Source organism: Arvicola amphibius, chromosome 6, assembly GCF_903992535.2.
Source record: "Arvicola amphibius chromosome 6, mArvAmp1.2, whole genome shotgun sequence".
Lineage (NCBI taxonomy): Eukaryota > Metazoa > Chordata > Mammalia > Rodentia > Cricetidae > Arvicola > Arvicola amphibius.
The window spans coordinates 6,674,184-6,696,165 of record NC_052052.2 but is presented as its reverse complement, the minus strand read 5'-3'; the positions used below and the strand labels follow the sequence as shown (position 1 = coordinate 6,696,165).

The following is a 21,982-nucleotide window of genomic DNA, read 5'->3' as shown; positions in this document are numbered from 1 at the left end:
TTATGTTTGCTTCTGGCTAGTCTCTTTCTCTTTCTCAAGTCTCTTTCTCTGGTCTGCAGTCAAGTGTGAGTGTTTTGCCTGCGTGTGTGTGTATAAGCACCACTTAGTGCCCGGTGCCTGCAGAGGTCAGAAGGGGGCATCAGATCCCCTGGAACTCACAGACACTTGTGAGCCACCAAACCTGGGTCCTCTGCAGGAGCAGCCAGTGCTCTGAACCACTGAGTCATCTCCAGCCATCTTGAATCTGTTTGATTAAACGTGCTTTGCTTTACAGTAGCTTATGGTCAAATTTCAGGAATTCAGAAGTCACGATTGATGAGAGAAGAATGAAAATGGGAAGCACCTCTTCCTTTGCTAGAGCTGAACAGATCTGAGTGCTGGTGACCTAGCAGGGAGAGGAAGGCCCTGCCGGGGTTCAGCATCTTCGGTCACTCTCAGTTGCCTGAGCTACAGCTGGGAATTTAGCTCAGTGGCAAAGCACTTGGCCTAGCAAGCAGCATGCCCCGAGTTCAATCCCAAATAAAGGGAGGTGGGGGTGGGGCTCCAGATTGCTGCTTATAAGACTCCATGCAGAGGAATTCTCTAGTCTGTGGTGATGGAAGACAATCATAGGAAAAGAAGGAGAGAATGGAGCCATAGTCCCGGGGAGCTGTGACGACAGTCAGTTGATCCTAGAACTGGTACAACCAGACCTCGGGCAATTTAGATCTCCTGTGGGTAGTCGGGGTGCTTCAAAGTTGAGCTGGTGACATGTGACTGACGGTGGGCTGTCAGGCTGCCAATGTAGGCCTCATAGCCAGGTGAGAGACAAACTGTGTGGACCAGAAGGCCTTGCTGAGGGAGAAGACAAACATGTCCAGACATCTTACCCCATGTCCACTTTAAAGTCTTTTTACTTCTTGTCTGCCCTGGCCTCCCGCAGAGCAGTGGTTTCCCCAGCCAATTACCCACCACCCCCATCTAGTGTGAGCTAGGCTGAGAGATGAACAGGGTGACTGGGTGGCCCTGTCCTATCTCTAAGTTGCCGTGGTTCTCCGGCTGTTCTCAAGCCTCCTTCTCTAGCCTACAGTCAAATCACTGGGTCCCTGTGGCGTTTCAACAGACCCTCTTGAATGAGCTTGAAAGGCTTCTGTTGCTTGCAGCTCCTGAAGCCCAAAGCTGGGGTCAGGGACTTCCAGGAAGAGTCGAGGGACAGGGGAGTGTGAGAGCAGGACTGCCCAGTGAGAGAAGGGGGCTAGTGTTCCCTCCGGATAGGGAGGGGTCTCAGAAGGACAGCGAGGCCAGCCTGAAACTGGACTCCACATAACTTTGGATCACCGGAAGTCAATTTTAGACTCCGTTGGGGTGACCCTCATTTTATATTTTGTCTTTCAAGAATTCTTTAGGGAAGAAAATTTCCCTTGGCAATATTAGAAAATCTTAGAGTAGAATAAAAGAGAGAGAGAGAGAGAGAGAGAGAGAGAGAGAGAGAGAGAGAGAGAGAAAGAGAGAGAGAGAAATAGAGAGAAATAGAAATAGAGAGAGAGAGAAATAGAGAGAAATAGAGAGAGAGAAATAGAGAGAGATATTGGTGGCGAGTGATGGTGGGCACAGGCCTGGCTGGTTCTGGCTGGCATGGCTGGGACTCTGGTTCTCCACAGGAAGACAGGGTTTTAGGAGGCCTCCTGTTGCAGCGCAGTTACCTGGAGTCTGCAGGGAACAGAGGGGGGGCCAGGGCCTGGAGGAGTCTGCAGGGAACAGAGGGGGGGCCAGGGCCGGGAGGAAGTGGCTCGGGAGGCGATTCTGAGAGGTTCTTCCCTGTAGTGTGTGAGGTCCAGGGACAGCCAAGGGTCGCGATGCCAGTGTGACTCCATACGATGCTGGCGACGTCTGTGAATTGTGCATAAAATGGAGGAAGAATGGGGGGGGGGGAGCCAGCGCCAACCAGACAAATAAATAAATAAACCTGTGGTTCTCAACTTGTGGCTCACCACCCCTTTAGGAAGCAAAGGACCGTTGAAAAACACAAATATTTATAGGTATGAAGTAGCAACAAAATAATTTTCTGAAGCTGGGTGGTGGTGGTACACACCTTTAATAAACCCCAGCACTCGGGAGGCAGAGGCAGGTGGATTTATGAGTTCAAGGCCAGCCTGGTCTACAGAGTGAGTTCCAGGACAGGCACCAAAGCTACACAGAGAATCCCTGTCTCAAAAAATTAAAAACAAACAACAATAAAACCCCCAAATTTTATGGTTGGGGTCGCTACAACATGAGTAGCTGTATTGAGGGGTCACAGCATTAGGAAGTCTGAGATCCCCTGAAACAAACAAACAAGCTTTAGCTCCTGCGAGAGTGGGGGGAGTGACATGAGTCCAAGTTAAGGAGGGACGGTCGGGAAGCGGGTGGGAGGTTCTGAGTTGGCAGCCATCATCACTCAGTTGGCTGTGAGAGACTCCGTGCCGTGCTAAACAGGGACAGATTGTGGGGGAAACCGAGTCATGCCTAGGACTTGCTGAAAAATTCCCCATGCAAGCCCAAAGATGGTAAGGATAAATGACGTTAGCCAAACCACGCACACACACATATACACCACACAAACACAGAGACACACACACAATAGACACATACGTACACAACACAAAGAGAGACACACACATATATACCACACAAACACAGAAACACACAGACACAACAGACACACACAACACAGAGACACACATATGCACAACACACAAATAGACACACAACATATATACAAATACACCATACACCCACATATACACAGTAGAGACACACACAACACAGAGACAGAGACACACTACACGGACACAAATAAACATAACAGACACACACACAGACACATCATACAGAGAGACACATATACACAACACACACAACAGAGAGACACATACACAACACAGACACACTACACAGACACAGACACAAATACACAACAGCGACACACACGCAGACACATCACACAGAGACACATACATAATACGCAGACATACCATACACCCACATATATACAACAAAGAATGACACACAACACACACAACACACACATGCACGACACAGAGAGAGACAGAGACAACACACACACACACACACACACACACACACACACACACACAGGCCGCAGTTCCATAGAAAGCCCCATTACCTAAGCCAAGGTCCTCACCCCAAACTTAACTCTACTTCTTTTCTCTGTTGGTTTTCCCCGAATGTCCCTCTGTACTTCCTGCTGACTCTGCCTTCATTAGGCCATCTTCCCTCCCCACTCTGGTGCTGCAGAAGCTCTTACTGGCCACTTGTCCCACCTTGTGTCCACAGCTGGACCCAGCTGCCTCATTAAAATCACAGCTGTGGGCTAGATGGACAGATAACACGTGAGGCCGTTTGCTGGCTGCCTCTGCTGAAGCCCCCTGGGAACCCAGCTTGTGCAAGGGTAAACCCCTTCCCTGCTGTAGCAGCCAGCCAGCTGCTGAGGCTTAAGGTCACTGTAGGCAAAGGACCCAGCAGAGGGGCTTTGAATAAGCCCTGGAGGGTTTTTGGAGCCCCTTGGCGGAGCCCGCGACAGTACTCACAGTCAGTGGGGATCTATGAGAAAGACAGTTACACACATCTGCTGGTCTCATTATAAACCATCACATCAGCCCTTTGGAGGGCGGCACAATGTGCTTACAAGTCATACATGTTCCTGTGTTTGTCAGCTGTGCCTTTGAAGGCACTCTTACAGGCTAGCCCCACCGCCCATCACACTGCAGAACAAGGTCATGTTTAAAGCTGACATACTAATTCCCAGACTTCCAGATGGACCTCCCCTTCGTATTCTTTCCCTGGGCAGGAAGAGGCAACATCAGGCTTAGTTTCTCAGTTATACTCTGACCCCATTGACCCTGCCTTTAAAGTTCCTCCCATAACTAGGGCTGTAGCAACTCGAATATACCTGATCTTATCTAAAATACCCCCAGAGGGCCTGGAAAAGATGGCTCAGGTTAAGAGCACTTGGCTGTTCTTGCAGAGGACCTGGGTTAAGTTCCTAGCACCCATATGGCTCACAACCTCCTGTAACTTCAGTTCTGGGGTTCCAGCACCCACTCTGGCCTCCACAGGACTGCACATACATAGCACACATAAACTCATGCAGGCAAATATGCATGTACATAGAAAGATCAAGCAACAAGACAAAAGTGACCTCTTAATCATGAACTTGACCATTTCTTGCTTCCGGGTCTGGTCCCCAGCATCTGTTGCTGGAGCGATCCAGGTACCATGTTTCTCAGGCAGCCTTGTTTTAGCAGAGCTGATGGCCCTTTCAGACCTTCAGAATCCTGAAGTGTCCCATTTGCTGTGGGACAATGGTCTATATCCTGTAACTTGTATTTTAAATAAATGTTGATTGGCCAGTAGCCAGGCAGGAAGTGTAGGCAGGACAAGAATTCTGGGAAGAGGGAAGTTTCAGTCTGCAGTCATCACCCAGACGAAGACTGTGGTAACCAGGCAGGACAGAAACTTCAGACAACACCCATTCATCCAAGCAGCTGCTCATTTCCTTCTCTCTTGATAGAAATTCTTGCATCACTCTGAGAGGATGGCATAGCAATGCTTCTGAGCCTTCTGTGGAGGCTGAGGCAGGAGGATAGCTTGAGCCCAGGTGTTCAAGACCAGCTTGAGCAACAGAGCAAAGCCCTGCCTCCATTTTTTTCCTATTGCTTGAGAATAGAGTGTCTTCAGCCTATTATTTGAATGTGTCCCATCAGTGGCAGCAATCAGCATTCCGTGCCAGCGGTCCTGTCTGTATTCACCGCAGGCCTAGGGGCCTTGCTGGGAACACAGGCTCACGTGATACAGAGCTGCCTGCGCATTTGCCCTGTGCTCTGCAGCAAAGTGAACTCCAGTCAGAAATTGGAGCATTTATATTGAATCAAAGATTGGCAGTTGGGATCATCTCACAACATGTTTTTTAGTGCTGGAGAGAGGGCTCATCGGTTAAGAGCGCACACAATTCCCAGGACCTATTTTGGGGTGACTCACAGTCACTGGTAACACCAGCTCCCCTGGGATCTGATGGCTCTGGCTCCTAGGGCACCATTACTCATCTGCATATACACATAAGTAAAAGTAGTGAAGATAAAGCTTTATAAAATACTAATAACCAAAGTATATTCATACTACAGTTTATGAGCCATCCTAGGATGCTGGTTGGCGTCACTGCCACCTAGGTTCTAACTCAGGGTGTGTCTCTATAATAGGGATCAATAAAGTTTTCCTTGAAGACCTCCGCAGGGAATGTTCTAGGTTCTGTAGTCCATAGGGCTATGGCAATGGTGTAAATCAACAGTGAACTTAGCCATCACAGTGAGAAAATGACCCTAATGTCTGTGGTCCAACCAAACATCATTGATGAAGACGGATGTGTGAATTTTAGTATAATTTTCTCTTGCTCTGAAATACTATTTAAAATGGTAACAGTCAGCTAGGTGTGGTGGGGTGCTGCTGTAATCCAAGTACCCAGGAGCCTAAAGCAGGAGGATCGTGAGCTGGCCTGGGCTACAGAGTAAGTTTCAGGCTAGCCTGGGGCTCATAGGAAGATCCTGTCTCAGCTTGATGAAGTACTTTCAAAAAGGTAAAACCATTCTTTTAGTACACGGGCCTTTAAAAAAGAGCGGCAGCCTGAATCTGGCCCTGATTCCATGGTCTGCAGAGTCTGGCCCCACGGTACCCTGGCCCCATAGTACCCTGGCCTCACGGTATCCCGGCCCCACGGTACCCTGGCCCCACAGCACCCCGGCCGTGTAGTAGCCATGCAGTAAAATCTGCTATGGTGGTAGTCTAGGTTGTGTTCTCCATGCAGTGTCTGAGCCCTGGGTGACTAAGAAACTGAAGATTGAGTGTTAATTTATTTAAATGTGGATTTCAGTTTAAATTTGACATTCCCCCGTGGCCAGCCTCTACCATGTTGGGCAGCCCTCATGGTGGAGGAGGAGACATGGATGGACAGCTTCCTGCTGCACGCTCACTGGCAGGAAACGGCCTGCAGTTGTCATGTGGCTTTAGTAACACAGATACGTGCTGAGCGCTTGCTGTGCCAAGCGAGGTTTTCAGCAACTTACATGTGTCAGCTCACTAGATTCTTACTGCCAGTCAAGAAAACAGCTAAGCCACAGTCTCGTGTGTCAGTGGAGACAAGTGAGCACTAGGTCATGAGGTTATGTGAAATTCAAGGCACGAAAAAACACCATCCGCCAGACAGTGGTGGTGGCGCACATTTTAATCCCAGCATGTGGGAGGCAGAGGCAGGCAGATCTCTGAGTTTGAGGTCAACCTGGTCTACAAGAGCTAGTTCGAGGACAGGCTCCAAAGCTACAGAGAAACCCTGCCTCGAAAAACCAAAAGAAGGTGACTTTCTGTAATGCTACAGTCCCAGAAGTGGCATCTTTTCTGTGGTGGGCACAGGGTAACATCCAGTCGTCTGTTCCATCTGTCGCTCCGGTCACGCACTTTAGACAGCTCGTCAGTGGGGCGAAGGGTTAACCCCTTCAGCTCCAGACTTGTTCTCTAAAGCTCATGTTGAGTTGAATGTTTCTAAGTGATTTATTTATTTTGATTTTATGTGCGCTGGTGTTTTACATGTATGTATATTTTTAAAAGATTTATTTATTTATTATGTATACAACATTTTGCCTCCATGCCAGAAGAGGGCACCAGATCTCATCACAGATGGTTGTGAGCCACCATGTGATTACTGGGAATTGAACTCAGAACCTCTGGATGAGCAGCCAGTGCTCTTAACCTCTGAGCCATCTCTCCAGCCCCAGAGTTGAATGTTTCTAGAATCTTATTTGGAGAACTTGGTTTAAAAATAAGAGTACAGGACAGATGTGGTGGCGCACGCCTTTAATCCCAGCACTCGGGAGGCAAAGGCAGGGGGATCTGTGAGTTCAAGGCCAGCCTGGGCTACAGAGTGAGACAATGTCTCCAAACAAATGAAAATACTTAGGCTTACTTATTATCATCAGAAGAAAAGTCCTAATGACACGTGGGGTGCTGGGAAACCCCAGCAGCATTCCACCCCAGAGTGAGTTCAGGTGCAGTTACCGAATAGCTTAGGTAAGCAGGGTTCAAAGTGGCGTGGGTGCGAGGACTGGGTGTTTCCTCCTTAACAGCTCTGGTAGCTGTCTACCAAGCGTGTGTTAGTGACGTAACAGTTGGCGGCTGTTTACTGAGTGTGTGTTAATGACGTAACAGTTGTGCAGCTGTCTACTGGGTGTGTTAGTGACGTAACAGTTGTGCAGCTGTCTACCGAGCGTGTGTTAGTGACGTAACAGTTGTGCAGCTGTCTACTGGGTGTGTTAGTGACGTAACAGTTGTACAGCTGTCTACCGAGCGTGTGTTGGTAACATGTCCAGCTCTTGTAAGAAATGTGTTGCACCTTTGACGATATCCTTGTTGTTCCGTCTTCAGCCTTTCCTGCATTACTGACATGGGTTTATCTTTTCTCCCTTTAGAGAGTTTTGAGGTGACAGTCACCAAAGAAGGTGATGAAGGGTTCTTTGTCTCCCTCTCATGAATATTAACCCACTAACTTGTTATAAAATTGGGAATCAGTCATTAAACGGAGCAACTGCCATGCCGTCCCCTTATTTATTCTCCTAGTTTTGTTTCATTTTTTTTTAATGTATTTATGGAAATTGTATGTAACCAGACCCTTGATTAGAAATATCTAGAACTCAGACATCCATTTGAACTGCATGGACAGGACTTGCTTGGGACAGTTTTCTAGTCACTGAACCTGTGAAGTGTGTAGGCTTCTTTTCACGTGAAATGGCTTTGCAGCTTCATATTGCGTCAGAGCGTTAACCTTGTCCTCCCACGGGCGAGCATGGAACCACGGAGCTTTCCAATCCGGACAGTTTAGCCGTAGTGACGTTGCCGGCTGGTGTCCCTCTCAGGTGAAGCCTGCACTGGGGAATCCTAGCGGATCCCTCCCTGTAGCAGACAGTGGATGTCAGCTGTTGAAATGGATGCCTGAAACCTTGGTATTTCTGCCCCTCTTCTTTAGCAGTTTGTTTTGATTCCCTGATTTAGCCAGGCTCATTGCACAGGAAGACTTGATCTTTTTTTCCTTGACAGAACGTCTGTAACTATGAAGCTGGTCCCACAAGTCACACTCCTCCTCTCAGCGCTTCACCATTGTGTCCTCTCTCTGGTGCAAACCCAGAGAGCCACCCAGTGCTCAGACCGCCTGGGAGCCTGGTGTGCTCAGGCCTTGGCTGTTGCTTATGACGTCCTTGACCCTCGAGCCATGGAAGTGCTCCTGTGGAATGCCTGTCTATGCTCTCTCTCTTGTATCCCTGCATGAATGGATGCAAAGTAAACCAGTTGCTTGGAAAGCCAGAATCCGCTTCTACTAAAGTCCCAGAACTCACCCGTGTTAAAGCACAGTGCCCCTGCTTTGTCCACGGACCCCACAACCCCCCTGGCTGCTAAGTTGTTGTCGTCTATTTTCTTTGGGTGCGGGGGCAGCGCGCAGAAGGTTCGTGGGGCAAGGCACACTAACCTGCTCTGCTTTACTCCCCAGGTGAGATTTGTGGCTTTAAAATTCACGGGCAGAATGTCCCCTTTGATGCCGTGGTGGTGGATAAGTCCACGGGGGAGGGACTAATCCGCTCTAAGGAGAAATTGGACTGTGAGCTGCAAAAAGACTACACGTTCACCATCCAGGCCTACGACTGCGGAAAGGGACCCGATGGCACTGACGTGAAAAGGTCTCACAAGTAAGTTGAGAGCAAAGAGGGCCGCCCAGTAGTGAGCGTGCGTGGGGGGTGGCAGCGGGACCTGGTCCCCCGTGCTCTGTGGAGTGAGATGGAGCAGGCGGAGTTGTGCAGGGTTGCAGACGGGTTGGAAGGGTCTTTAAGGGTGGACTCCAGCCTGTGTCCTCTTTCATGTCTAGCTTCTAGGAAGAGCCTGATGGGTAACAGATTTTCAAAAAGGAATGAGTGGTTTTATCCCACCGAGTATTCTTGGCAAAGAAACTAAAGCACCACAGGAACAGTGACATGTGCCTGTTACTGAGGCACTCGGAAGGCTGAGGGAGAGGGATCACAAAGTCAAGGTCTGCCTGGGTAACGTAGACCCTGTCTCTGGAGGAAGGGGCTGGGAGCACGGACAGAGATAGACAGACAGACACACATACACTCACACACAGCCCTATACTGAACTTCTTCCTGAGGAAAATGATTTTGTTATTCTTTTTGGGGTTTTTTGAGTCAGGGTTCTCTGTGTATCCCTGGCTGTTCTGGAACTCACAGAGATCCACCTGCCTCTGTCTCCTGAGTCCTGGGGTTAAAGGCGTGCACCATCACTGCCTGGCTGATTTTGTTGTTCATATCTTGTAAACTAAACGCATAAGCTAGCTAACTCGTGGAGGAAGCTGAAAGGCCTCTATGATTGTGTGGAGTCCACATGACTGGAGCCCACTGTAACAGGCGTAGAAGTCTATACTTTCCTTATTATCCCCTCAACACCAGGCCAATTGAATGTTGCTCAGCCTTAGTTCCTCAGTACACTGCTAAGGAAAAGGGATGTGTGGGCAGCATGCTGTCACACAGTAAGGGCACCACATGGACGAGCCTGGATCGGGATGCTCTGAAAACAGGGTATTATGATCTAGTGGATAACTTCTCGTTTACACAACGTGACATCCTTTTATTCATCTGAGAAGATTGTGTGAGTGCTGAGGACCAAGCCTGGGCCCTGTGTATGTCAGATAAACACTTTGCTATGGGTCTGTATTCCCAAAAGTTTATATTTTGATCAAAAAACCTGATCAGTAGGTAGCCCTTGAAGTCTATAAAAGTGTCATTATTTGGAGACTGGTTCACTGGTGCCCAGCTATGAACTTGGAAAGTGGCAGCCAGGAGTGTCCTTCCTCTGCATCTTCATTTGTGGAACCAGGACTGGAAGGTGTCCTCGTGGTGACCTCTTCCTGCTCTGTGACAGTAGGACAGAACTTGTTTCTATACATGTGTGTGCGCGCGCGTGTGTGTATGTGTGTGTGTGTGTGTGAGAGAGAGAGAGAGAGGCAGACAGACATGTGCATGCGTGTGTGTTCACAGATTTGGGAACACGTGTATGCCTGCGTGTGGACGTCCTGGGGTCCACTTGATGTGCAGAGGCAAAGTCTCTAGCATCTCAGGGCGTCTCTCCCATCTCTCTCAGGGAATCTCTCCCATCTCTCTCAGGGAGTCTCTCCCATCTCTCTCAGGGAGTCTGGCTAGCCAGCTTGCCCTGCGTTCCTATCCAGCCTCCCATAGGAACCACCACACCAGTCTCACATTTCCGTGGGTTCTGGGGCTCAGAACTCAGAATCATGTGGCAAGTGCTTCATCCACTGAGCCATCTCTCTACCTCATTTGTTTTAACTCACACAATGAGACCGTTTCTCTATTTCTAACCCTTCTTCCTTTGGCTGTAAGTCTTTAAAATTCTGTGATAACACATCTTGACATTATGACCAGAGACTAAGTAGTGTTTGGATTCCTCTCCCTTCCTCACATCCTGCCCCCACTTTGGAGGAAAATTCAGTCTCCTCTGCTGCATCATGGATTTTCTAAGCCTATTGCCTCAATTTTAGGGAACAGAAAAATCAGCCCAAATACCAATTTTTACTTCTTGTGACTCTGTGCCAAATAAAAGAAATTGAATTTGGTTACATTTTGGCTTCACTGTAAGACGCTCATGAAGCAGCATCAGGAAAAGGGATTGTAGAAATCAGCACAATTGTTGCCTTTCGGGTAAAAGACAGAACAGAGCTCCACACCAGCTTTCTCCCTCTTGTCTAGAGCAACCGTCCACATCCAGGTGAACGACGTGAACGAGTATGCGCCCGTGTTCAAGGAGAAGTCCTACAAGGCGGCCGTGGTGGAGGGGAAGCAGCAGGGCAGCATCCTCAGGGTGGAGGCCGTGGACGCAGACTGCTCCCCGCAGTTCAGCCAGATCTGCAGCTATGAGATCCTCACCCCGGATGTGCCGTTCACTGTGGACAAAGATGGTAAGAACAGGGGAGCCTGGTGAGTCAGTGACGCGGTGACCTGGGCCTCCCAGTGCTGGCAGAGCCTCGGTGAGCCTGCAGGCTGCCCAGAGCCCTGCCTCGTGCCTGTGACTCATGTTTGACTTAACTCTGGAAGTTTGGGCTCTTTGGGACTCTCTTTCCCCTTTCCTGCCCAAATCAAGTGACGGCCTCGTTTGACATCCGTGTGCACCTGAGTGTGTGGTCCCTTTGGGTACTTACTTTTTGTTCTCCATTTGATTGGAATCTTTTACTCCCCCGCACCATCACCCCTCACTCTTGGTGATACTGGGGATCCAGTCCAGGACTTTGTACATGTTAAGCAAATGTTCTCCCACTGGGCTACACTTCTGGCCCCTTCTGCCCCATCTTTAAGGTGAGCATTGATTGATTCATTCTTTAAGGAATCATTTTTGGTTATGTGTCTCTGTGTGGGTGTGTGCACGTGAGCGCAGGTGCACACGGGAGCCAGAGGTTTTGGATCCCCTGGAGCTGGAGTCACAGGCGCTTGTGAGGCCCTTGCTGTGGGTTCTGAGAGTGGAACTCTGATCCCCTGGAAGAGCCGTGTGTGCTCCTAACCGCTGAGCCGTCTCTCGCCCTCCTTCGTTTATTTCTGAGCCAGGCTCTTCCCGTGCAGCCTCGGCTGGCCTCACGCCTCTTGTCCTCCTGCCTTGGCCTTCTGACTGCAGGAGATTATAGCTAAGATGAGGATTCACACTGCTTCTGCCAGAACCTTTCTCCTGAGGAGCTGACAGAAGCAACACAAGAGCTCGACCTCTTTTTACCCGGACTGCTTCTTTTTTATTTATTTATTTATTTATTTAGTATACAGTATTCTGTCTGTGTGTATGCCTGCATGCCAGAAGAGGGCACTAGACCCCGTTACAGATGGTTGTGAACCACCATGTGGTTGCTGGGAATCGAACTCAGGACCTTTGGAAGAGCAGGCAATGCTCTTAACCTCTGAGCCATCTCTCCAGCCCCCGGGGACTGCTTCTTTATTGTTGTTTTGCGAGACAGGGTTTCTGTGTGTAGCCCTGGCTATCCTGGAACTAACTCTATAGACCAGGCTTCGAACTCAAGAGATTCCCCCTATCCCCGCCTTCCTAGTGCTAGGATTAAAGGCGTGCACCACCACTGCCCAGCCATGGTAATAACATTATAAATTAGTGCACACTGCAGCCTTTGATGGAATTGTGGTTGTGTGAAGCTTTGTAGGGTGTGGTTACTGCACTGGCTGCTCCTGCAGAGGGCCCGTATTCAGTTTTCAGCGTTCACATCAGGCTGCTTACAACCACCTATAACTCTAGGTCCAGGGCTCCAGCACCCTCTTCTGGCATCTAAGGGAACCAGGCGTGCAAGTGGTTTACATACATACAAGCAGGTGCTCACACATATACACAAAAGAAAAGCGAATCTTAAAAAAAAAAAAAAAAAAAAAAAAAAAAAAAAAAAAAAAAGACATTTGCACTCACATTTGAACAAAAGGAAACCTCTTCCCAAGCAGGAGCACAAAGGGGAGGATTTTCTTCCCTCTCCCTCCCTCCCTCCTTCCCTCCCTCCCTCCCCTTTGGTGCTAGGGTAGCGTCTGAGGTCGCGCCTCACAGATGGTAACTATGGGTCTACTGAGTCGTACCCCAGCCAAACCTCAGTTAGTTTTTGGTTTGTTTGTTTGTTGAGGGAAGAGAGAATTTCTTGCAGCCCAGGTTAGCTTTGAACTTGGCATGTAGCTCAGGACAGCCCTGAACTTTTAATCCTCCTGCCTCCACCTCCCACGTGCTGGGCTTACAGGTATGTTCCCTCACTCTTGGTAAGGAGTGCTGGGCATCAGAGCTAGTACTTCATTCGGCCAGCAGAATTGTGTCCCCAGTCTTCAACTTTTTTTTCTTTAACAAAATTAATCTTTCAGCATAAGTATTTAATGAAGCTTGACCTCATTGTTAACATTTAAGGTATTTAAACCAACTATTTGCCCTTTTTTATTCTTACATGCAAAGTACTAAATGTTGATATAAAAATCAGGGCAGGCGAGGTGGCTCAGGGAAAAAAAGCATTTATCACATAACCTGATGGCCCGACTTCAGTCCCCAGAGCCATGGTGGGAGGAAAGAACTCACTCCTGAAAGATGTCCTTTGACCTTCACACATGTGAGGAGGCATGGTGGTTCCCACACATACACCCAGTTAAAATGTTTCTAAAAAGCTGGCCGTGGTGGCACATGCCCTTAATCCCAGCACTGGGGAAGCAGAGGTAGACAGATCTCTCTGAGTTCCAGGCCAGCCTGGCCTACATGTGAGTCCCAGGACAGCCAAGGTTACATAGTAAGACCATGTCTCAAAAAAAAAAAAATTAGTAAAGAATTTTTAAAACCAGTATAGAAACTGCAGGGATGGGGGCAGAGCACTCACTACACAGGAGGACGGGCTGTGTACGCTCACACTGCGCTCGAACACTGGAGCATGGCCTCGGCGAGTTCTGTGGTCAAGGGGGGATGGAGGAGTGTGTGACCTCAGGACTGAGTTTATTTCAGGTCTTGTCAGTCTTGCACAGCACAAGTAAAGATGGTTCTCATGGCCGCTTTCCTTCTCTGCCAGGTTACATTAAAAACACAGAGAAGCTGAACTATGGCAAAGAGCACCAGTATAAGCTCACAGTCACGGCCTACGACTGTGGGAAGAAAAGAGCCACGGAAGACGTTCTGGTGAAGATCAGCGTTAAGCCCACCTGCAGCCCCGGGTGGCAGGGTGAGCTCCAATCTCTGTTTCCACACCCATTCTCAAAACTTACATGCCGTAAAAACATGAATGTGAGCTTTCTTTTTTCTCTCCCGCACCCATCCGTGGGCCAACGCAGGCTGGAGCAACAGGATTGAGTATGAGCCCGGCACGGGGGCGTTGGCTGTCTTCCCAAGCATCCACTTGGAGACCTGTGACGAGCCCGTTGCCTCAGTGCAGGTCACAGTGGAGCTGGAGACCAGCCACATTGGGAAAGGCTGCGACCGGGACACCTACTCTGAGAAGTCCCTTCACCGGCTCTGTGGTAAGGAGGTCTGGTGTCTGGAGTCCTCAGTCTTCAGGGAAGACAGAACCCCGTTGGACCCTAGTCTGTGTCTGGGCTGTAAAATGATAAGCAGAACAGACATGATGTTCTGAGGTGGCCTTTGCTGCCTTGCTGGCTGCTTTTCGTTCCAGACAGGCTCTCGGGAAAACACAAACCCTGTAGACTCTACAGAGTGCTGCATGTGTGTGCACTGAAGAGCTCATAATTTGAGGAATTTAACCCATTGAGAATCATCCAAGTGCAGATGATGTAAGAATAAGGAGCCAGGCTTCAGAATGTGCTCTGGAGTTCAGCTACTCAGAAGGTTAAGATGGGATCATTTGAACCCAGGAATTCTGGTCCAGCCTGGGAAATAGAGGGCACACCGTTTCAGAGGACCATGCTTTTCCTAATGCATGAGGTTCTGAGTTTGATCCCCAGCACCAGGAAGAAAGAGCAAAAAAACTTACCCTGACAGCTGCAAAATCTTTTCTCTATTTTTTTAAAATTACATTTATTTTATATATGTGAGTGTGTGTGTGGCACACGGTGGTCTGCAGAAGTCAGAGGGTAGGCAGTGAGGTAGTCGCTTTTCTCCCCCCTGCCCCCCCCCACGTGGTTCCAGGTTTGGTGGCAGGTGCCTTTGCCAGTGCTGAGCTGTCTTACTGCCTCCCTCTCCCTGCTCTTTGACTCGGTAATTCCAGTTCTAGATGTTTATCCTAAGAGCAGAATCACCGCACACATACATGCTCGTTGAGAACAGGTGTGTAATGAAGGAGTTTGGGGTAACAGTCAATGTCCACCAGTGGGAGGACCAATAAATCCCGTTGTATCTACGCAGCGAAAGGCTGCCCAGCCGCTCTGAGAGATGCTGTTAGAGTGAGGGAATGTGGCCATTGCAGACCCAGCAGGCTTCCAGTTAAGTAAGAAGTGCTTTGTGAGCGGACGAGGACTCAGTGGTTAAGAACACTGGCTGTTTTCGGGGTGTGGGTCCCAGCTAACTCCAGTCCCAGGAGCTTTGATGTCCTCTTCTGACCTCCTTGGACATAAGGCACACAAGAGGTGCACAGACATACATGCAGAAAAAGCACTTGTGCACATAAAATCAAAATAACCTTCTGGGCTAGAGAGATAGCTCAGTGGGTAAGGCACTGCTGTGCAGTGTGAGGATCAGGTTTAGATCCCTAGAACCCACTCAGTACCAGATGGTGGAGCGGCCCACCCAGTCATGTTGGTAGCTCTGGGTTTGATTGAGAGACCTGACTCACTGAATAAGGTTGAGGTAACTGAGGATGATTCTTTCATATGTGTGTACACCCGTACACGTTTGCCCAAACACATGCAGACATGCACGCACACACAGACCACTAACATGAAAATGAAGAAGAAACTTTTATATGTTCATTTAAAAAGGACTGGAAGTGTTTATACACAAAATGGTGTCTATTTGGGTGGGAATATAAAAAGTTACATTGTTATTATGCTTGTTTTGAGGCAGGGTCTTATTGCATAGGTCTGGCTAGCCTGGAACTCAATATGGGAATAGGCTAACTTTGAACTCACAAAGGTCTGCCTCTGCTGGTGCTGGGATTAGAAGCGTGTGCACCATGCCTAACTGTGTTTTATCTTTTTCATCCTTAAAACAAAAAGCCATAGTCTGTGTTTGTATCTGTGTTGTTTTTGTTTTGTCTTATTCTATAGCCCAGGCAGGCTTTGAATTTGGCAATCCTCCTGCCTCTGCCTCTCCTGTGCTGGGATAACCCATGTATGTATTACATTTTTGTTAAGAAAAAAAATTCCTTGTTTTTTAGGAAAAGTGAAATCAAACCAGAAAGCATTCTAAGTCTAAACTGAGAGACACCCTTGGTGTGGCCCTGAGCCACTCTCAAGCTCTCTGTCCTCCATGGAACTGACTCCCATGTCTCTGTGGTTTCAGGGGCTGCAGCTGGCACCTCAGAGCTGCTCCCTTCCCCGAGCAGCTCCTTGAACTGGACTGCTGGCCTCCCTACTGACAACGGCCATGACAGCGACCAGGTCTTTGAGTTCAATGGCACTCAGGCAGTGAGAATCCCAGATGGCATTGTGTCCCTTGACCCCAAAGAGCCCTTTACGATTTCTGTGTGGATGCGGCATGGACCTTTTGGCCGGAAGAAGGAGACAATTCTCTGCAGTTCAGACAAAACAGGTTGGTTGCATCCCTGCGCCGGCTGGTATTCTTCCATGTCCCCTCACAGGGACTAGTTCCTCCACAGATAAGGCTCTCTATTTTATGCTGGGGACACTTTGTTCTTAGAGAGACAGCACCAGCCTGGAAGATTTATCCTAAGTTCTCAGTAAAACCCATGTATGTTTGTTCCTAACCCCTGTCTTGGCTCAGCTAGAGGTTTGTTTATGCAGATAAAACATGTCTTTAAATCTACTCAATAAACTGTCCTTACTCCCCCTGGGGCCTGGAGGTAGCACTTCACCCACAGACGCTGTCTTTGCAGACATGAACCGACACCATTACTCGCTGTATGTCCACGGGTGCAGACTGATTTTCCTCCTCCGTCAGGACCCGTCGGAGGAGAAGAAATACAGGCCTGCAGAGTTCCACTGGAAGTTGAACCAGGTGAGTAAATAGAAACCTTGCCAGGTGTCAACCTCCCAGGATGTGACCGTCTGCAGGACATCATGGTTTGTGTATCTGTGGGTCACAGGGCAGCAGATCAGATCCACTTAACTCCTATCTGCCGAAGCCCACCTTTTCCCGTGTGTGCGTTTTACGGAAAAATAATAGCATAAATATTATCTTCTTTGGGGACTAGAAAGATGACTCACCAGGTAAAGGGACTTGCCACCAGGCCTGACGACCTGATTTTGGTCCCCAGAATGCATACACATGATGGAGGGGAGAGGACTGCCTCCTACAAGACTTTCTGATGTGCACACGTCATAGCATGTGTGTACATGCACATACTCATTTCCAAAGTTAAATGTGAAAAAGAATATGTGATTTAAGCTGAAAATAGTTATGTTGTATTGAGTGTGGAAATGGCACTGAAACCCTCCTGTTTAACTTCCTGGTCACTGTTTGAGCAGGCGCCACCGTGTGGTTGTAGTGGTTCTGGGGATTGCTGCCACTGCCAGGGCCCTGTATGTGGCCCTTCCCTCAGCCTGCCTGTCCCTGTAGATGAACAGTTGACAGAGAACTTGCACTCACTGTCGTGTGCCCTTTTCTCAGACCGATGATTATTATCCTGGCTCAGAAGCGAATGGCTGGCACTCGGGAGCAGAGGCAGATGCCATCAAGTCCCAGTCTAGTTCAAGAACAGTCTAAGCTACATAGTGAAACCCCGCCACAAAAAGGGGGGTAGGAGAGGGAATAGCTAGTTGATAGCTTGACCCAGTTTTTAGGAGCTAAGTGTCCAGCTTGCTGCTAGGGAGACCTGTGGATACGCTAAGGGTAGAGAATTGCTCAGCCCTTGTTAGCGTCCCTGGCTTGTGGTGATCTGAAATGCCCTAGCGATGATGAAATTGACCAGCCCCTCTCTGGTGGGATGTGTTTGCTAAATACTTTCTCGCTGGATTTTTAAAAATCCTTTTCTTTTCAGGAAGTCGTTCCTGACACATGACTCATTTCCCACACCCTGCTGTTGCTCAGGGTTGCATCTTCGGCCGCACAGCGGTTGACATGTCACGCTCTCTTTGCCTTGGCTAGGTCTGCGACGAGGATTGGCACCACTTTGTCCTTAACGTGGAATTCCCAAGTGTGACTCTCTATGTGGACGGTGTGTCTCACGAGCCTTTCTCTGTCACAGAGGATTACCCACTTCATCCAACCGGGATAGAGACTCAGCTCGTGGTCGGAGCTTGCTGGCAAGGTAACAGTTGCTGACCTCCCATCCCCCGGCTCTGGGAACTAACACCTCCTTGCTGCGTTGTGACTGTGTTGGGGTCAGATTCTTAGTAGCTCTCTTCTTTACCCACGTGTCCTCATGTCTGTGTGCAGCCTTTTAGAGGACACGACTGATGTCATCGATGGTTGATGTCACCTTTCTTGAACCTGAGAACAGTGACACACAGGGAAAGCATGATTAGGGAACTAGCATATAAATCAATCTGATTATTAATTATTGATGTCTGTGAAGGATACAGAAGAGTCTGGGCTGTAGGCTTCTTCTATAGTACTTAGCCCTTGGTAGCTTAGCAGGAACCTGGTTGAGTGAGGGAAAATTTGGAGTCACCAGGTTGCAAACCACTGCCTTGAACAATATATATTTGCAGAATCTCAGGCAGCCAGTTAAGTTGAAATAGTGGCCAGCACACTGAAGACTTGGAACTTGTGCAGTGATACCCATGATGCCCTGTTAATGGATGAGACAGGGCCAGAAAAGACCGGAATTTGAAAGGGCATTGGGGACAGTATGCAGATCCCTGCCCTGCTGTGTAGTTGCGAGAAGAGACCCATGATTCTGCTGGTGACAGGGTCACAGCCACCGCCCACTGCTGTGGTTACAGCCTGTATTTATAGCCAAAGGAAATAAGTTAGTGGGAATGAACATTAGCTGTCCAAGTTCATGGAGTGTCAGTGTGCCCTCCTGTGACCCTTGGACCCCACATCATTTCAGGGTACTGCACCATCACTGAGTGCTAGATGACCAGACCTAAGACAGATTTTTCTCCCCATGGGAAGATAGAACCTTGACTTTGATTAGAAAGGTATAAATGAATCTAATTCCCATTTGTTTATTTTAGGAGAACTTGAATTTCCTAGTTTATCTGTAAATTCTTTCAGACACAGAGGAATAAGCTAGCATGTTGAGGTGACCCTCTTCAGTAGCCCCCAGGGTTACTGCTGCTTTACACACGTGCCTGGGAGAAAAAGGGATGTGAAGCCAAAGACTGGGTTGCAAGGCATGCAGACAGTTTAAATTCAAATGTGGTGTAAGAATCAAAACACAAGCACAAGCTGGAACGAAACTTTCTATTCTGGTGGTTTCATTGTTTTGGTTAAGTAGGCCGCTCTGCACTATCTGGCCTTCCCTGGTCACAGTGGCGCTGCCATCAAGGCCCCCTGCGCTGTCTGGCCTTCTCTGGGTGAGACCCTTAGCCAGCCTCCCTTTTAATGTCCTCTTTTCTCTGTCGTCTAAAATCCGGAAAGTACAGACACGTGTTTTAATGTGCTACACTCTGGACCCTGGTGCGGGCCCTCCCATTTTGTCCGTGTGTTCCGCTTCTCTGTTTGGAGGGAAGAAGCTAATGGTCCAGGAGCCAGCGCCACTGCCGGCCAGACCTCCTGGGAACGTGTTGTTTGTTCTGCTAAGCAGATAATGAATTTGGTGTGCCTGCTTTTTTGCCTTAACTTGAATCTGGTTTGTGTTCTGGCAAGGAGAAGAGGTGATGGTGTATAAAAGAAAAGCCCTCACATGAAGCATTGGAGGGGTCGCTTCTGGGGAAATGTCATCCAGGTGAAACACGTCCCGGATCTCAAGAGGGACTTTGTTTTCTGGGGCTCGTGTTTGGCTGCTGGCGCTTGAGGTCCCGTGTGAAGGCCTAACCTCTCGGTCTTGTTTGCTGTCTCTGTCTTGCCTTTGCAGAGTATGCAGGAGTCGAGAGCGGCAATGAGACTGAGCCTGTGACTATGGCCTCCGCAGGTTGCTGGACACCCCTACTCCACCCCCACCCCCGTTCACTATAGTGTTTCCTTTAAAGATGGGACATTGATTCATTTCACCTGTCGCATGAGATGAGCAAATTGCATTTTGATCCTGGACACCATTTCAGCTGCTTGCCCGCATCGAGCTTCCTCATTGCTCCTGGGACTTCCTTACCTGCCCCTGTCGACCCTGCAACCCCTATGGCTGCACTTTTGGGGGGTATTAGTGCCTCCAGTTCCCCACAGCCACTGCACGAGGCGCCCATTACAATTCCTCAAGCTGGGTTTCGGAGGACACCTTATGGTGATCGCATGGCTAAGCCACAGGACAGGAAAAGAGTTTTTCCGTTGTCTGTCACCATTGATACTGAATTCTAAACAGAAATAGCGGTCCCTAGGGATGACTTGCCAGGCCAGGGCCCTATTCTTCGTTAGTGTAAATGCCATCTGTAGTTTGTGGCACTTGGTTGTGGGCTGCCAAGGTCTCCTCTGGGGTTTGGTTTTCTTCTTTAGTCTTCCCTGTCATCCCCAGAGACAGAGCTCAACAAAAGAGCTTCCTGGGGGCAAAGATGGCTCCATGTGTGAAGCCCTTGCTATGCAAGCGTGGAGATGAGCGTTCAGAGCCCTAGCACCCGTGTAAATGCCATGTGAGCCTAGCACCAACTTGTAATTCTGTTGATTAGAAGGGATTGCCTGAGCAAGCGAGCTAGTTAGACTCGCTCTGTAGGTGAGCTCTGCCTCAGGGAAAAGGTAGAGAGCAGCAAAGGAAGATTGCCAGCATCAGCCTCAGGTCTACCCCACACATGTACCCAAACACATATGAGCATGCATACTGTACATGTACACACACAATATGCATACACATGTGAATACACTTGTGCATGTACACACAAATCTCCCTAGAAGGCCTTAAATGCTTTTATGTGTGGACTCTGAGCATCCCAGAGTTCCTGCCTCCCCCCGCCCCACCCCCAGTCTCGTGTCTTCAGAGTCAGGGAAAGCATCCTGCAGTGTGCTCAGCCAAGTAGGTGTTAGTAGATGAACAGCTAGTGCTAAGGAGGCAGTGTCCCTGTGCACCTTGGTCATAGTACTGGATTGGCCACCATCATCAGGAAGTAGCCAGATATAGAAGGGGCCCCTGAGCATCTAATGCTCTGGGTGAGGGAACCCCCCTACCCAAGCTTCTCTCTTCTCCAGGCCATGTGCATGATCATAAACAATTTAATTTTTTCATTGCGCTTCCATGTAGATTGCAAGGCTAACAGGGTTTGGTCTGAACTAACTTGCATGTCCATCCATCGAGCTGCCACCACTGGTAACAGCCTGAGCGATAACCAGGAGCTGCTAGCTGCAAGCCTAACGTCCCGCCTCCTCTTGTCCCCCAGGTGGTGACCTGCACATGACACAGTTTTTCCGAGGTAACCTGGCCGGCCTCACAATCCGTTCTGGGAAGCTGGCGGATAAGAAAGTGATTGACTGTCTGTATACCTGCAAGGAAGGGCTGGACTTGCAGGTCCCCGAGGATGGCAGCAGAGGCGTGCAGGTAAGCGTCTCCTCATCTCCCCCTTAGCCTAACCCACTAGGAGTGGGGCTGCCAGATAAGGCAGAGGTGGGTGAAGGGATTTTTCTGGTTTTGTTCTTGTTATTCGAGGCAGGGTTTCTCTGTGTAGTCCTGGCTGCCTGGAACTCATGCTGTAGACCACACTGGCCTCAGAGATCACCCGCCTCTGCCTCCTGGGTGCCTTCATCTGGCTGGGGGTGAGGGATTTTACTCTGGGGACTAAAGAGCTCAGCGATTCAGTCGGGCTGATCGCTCCGCTGGCTCTCACGGCTTCAGCTCCTCTCTGCTGCGACCTTGTTCCCAACGCTAGTGTGATGATTTCAGATCCACGCGAGCTCTAGTCAGGCGGTGTTGACCTTGGAGGGAGACGATGTTGGCGAGCTGGATAAGGCCTTGCAGCACGTTTCCTATCTGAACTCAAGGCAGTTCCCCACGCCCGGCATCCGCAGACTCAGAATCACCAGCACGGTCAAGTATGTCCTGACTGGAAGCAGGGAGTGTGTTCCCACTTCGCTGACCTGTGGGCGGAGTGTGTGTGTGCCCTTAGACTTGCCTTCCCCTCTAAGGGAGGGTGAGTCATTACTTCATCTTGCAAAACCTGAGTGAGGAATTAAATTTCTCCTGACCACAGTGGGAAGTTCATTCCTGGAGTGGCCACCCTCTGTCCCCTCCGAGCCTTACACCAAC

The 21,982-nt window shown here is 49.2% G+C and overlaps 1 protein-coding gene across 4 annotated transcripts in view; it reads left to right on the top strand.

The window, feature by feature from the left end:
* Clstn1 (calsyntenin 1) overlaps nucleotides 1-21,982 on the top strand; it is a 63,979-nt gene that overhangs the window by 37,118 nt on the left and 4,879 nt on the right. Inside the window, exons 3-13 of one of the 4 annotated variants that reach the window (XM_038332882.1) lie at nucleotides 7,494-7,523; nucleotides 8,567-8,762; nucleotides 10,830-11,038; nucleotides 13,652-13,801; nucleotides 13,911-14,096; nucleotides 16,033-16,281; nucleotides 16,586-16,707; nucleotides 17,797-17,959; nucleotides 19,676-19,732; nucleotides 21,120-21,277; nucleotides 21,620-21,768. In XM_038332882.1, coding sequence (XP_038188810.1) covers nucleotides 7,494-7,523; nucleotides 8,567-8,762; nucleotides 10,830-11,038; nucleotides 13,652-13,801; nucleotides 13,911-14,096; nucleotides 16,033-16,281; nucleotides 16,586-16,707; nucleotides 17,797-17,959; nucleotides 19,676-19,732; nucleotides 21,120-21,277; nucleotides 21,620-21,768 — 1,669 coding nt within the window. The remainder of the gene's footprint in view (nucleotides 1-7,493; nucleotides 7,524-8,566; nucleotides 8,763-10,829; nucleotides 11,039-13,651; nucleotides 13,802-13,910; nucleotides 14,097-16,032; nucleotides 16,282-16,585; nucleotides 16,708-17,796; nucleotides 17,960-19,675; nucleotides 19,733-21,119; nucleotides 21,278-21,619; nucleotides 21,769-21,982) is intronic. The other 3 variants (XM_038332883.2, XM_038332884.2, XM_038332885.2) reach the window with 3 other exon arrangements.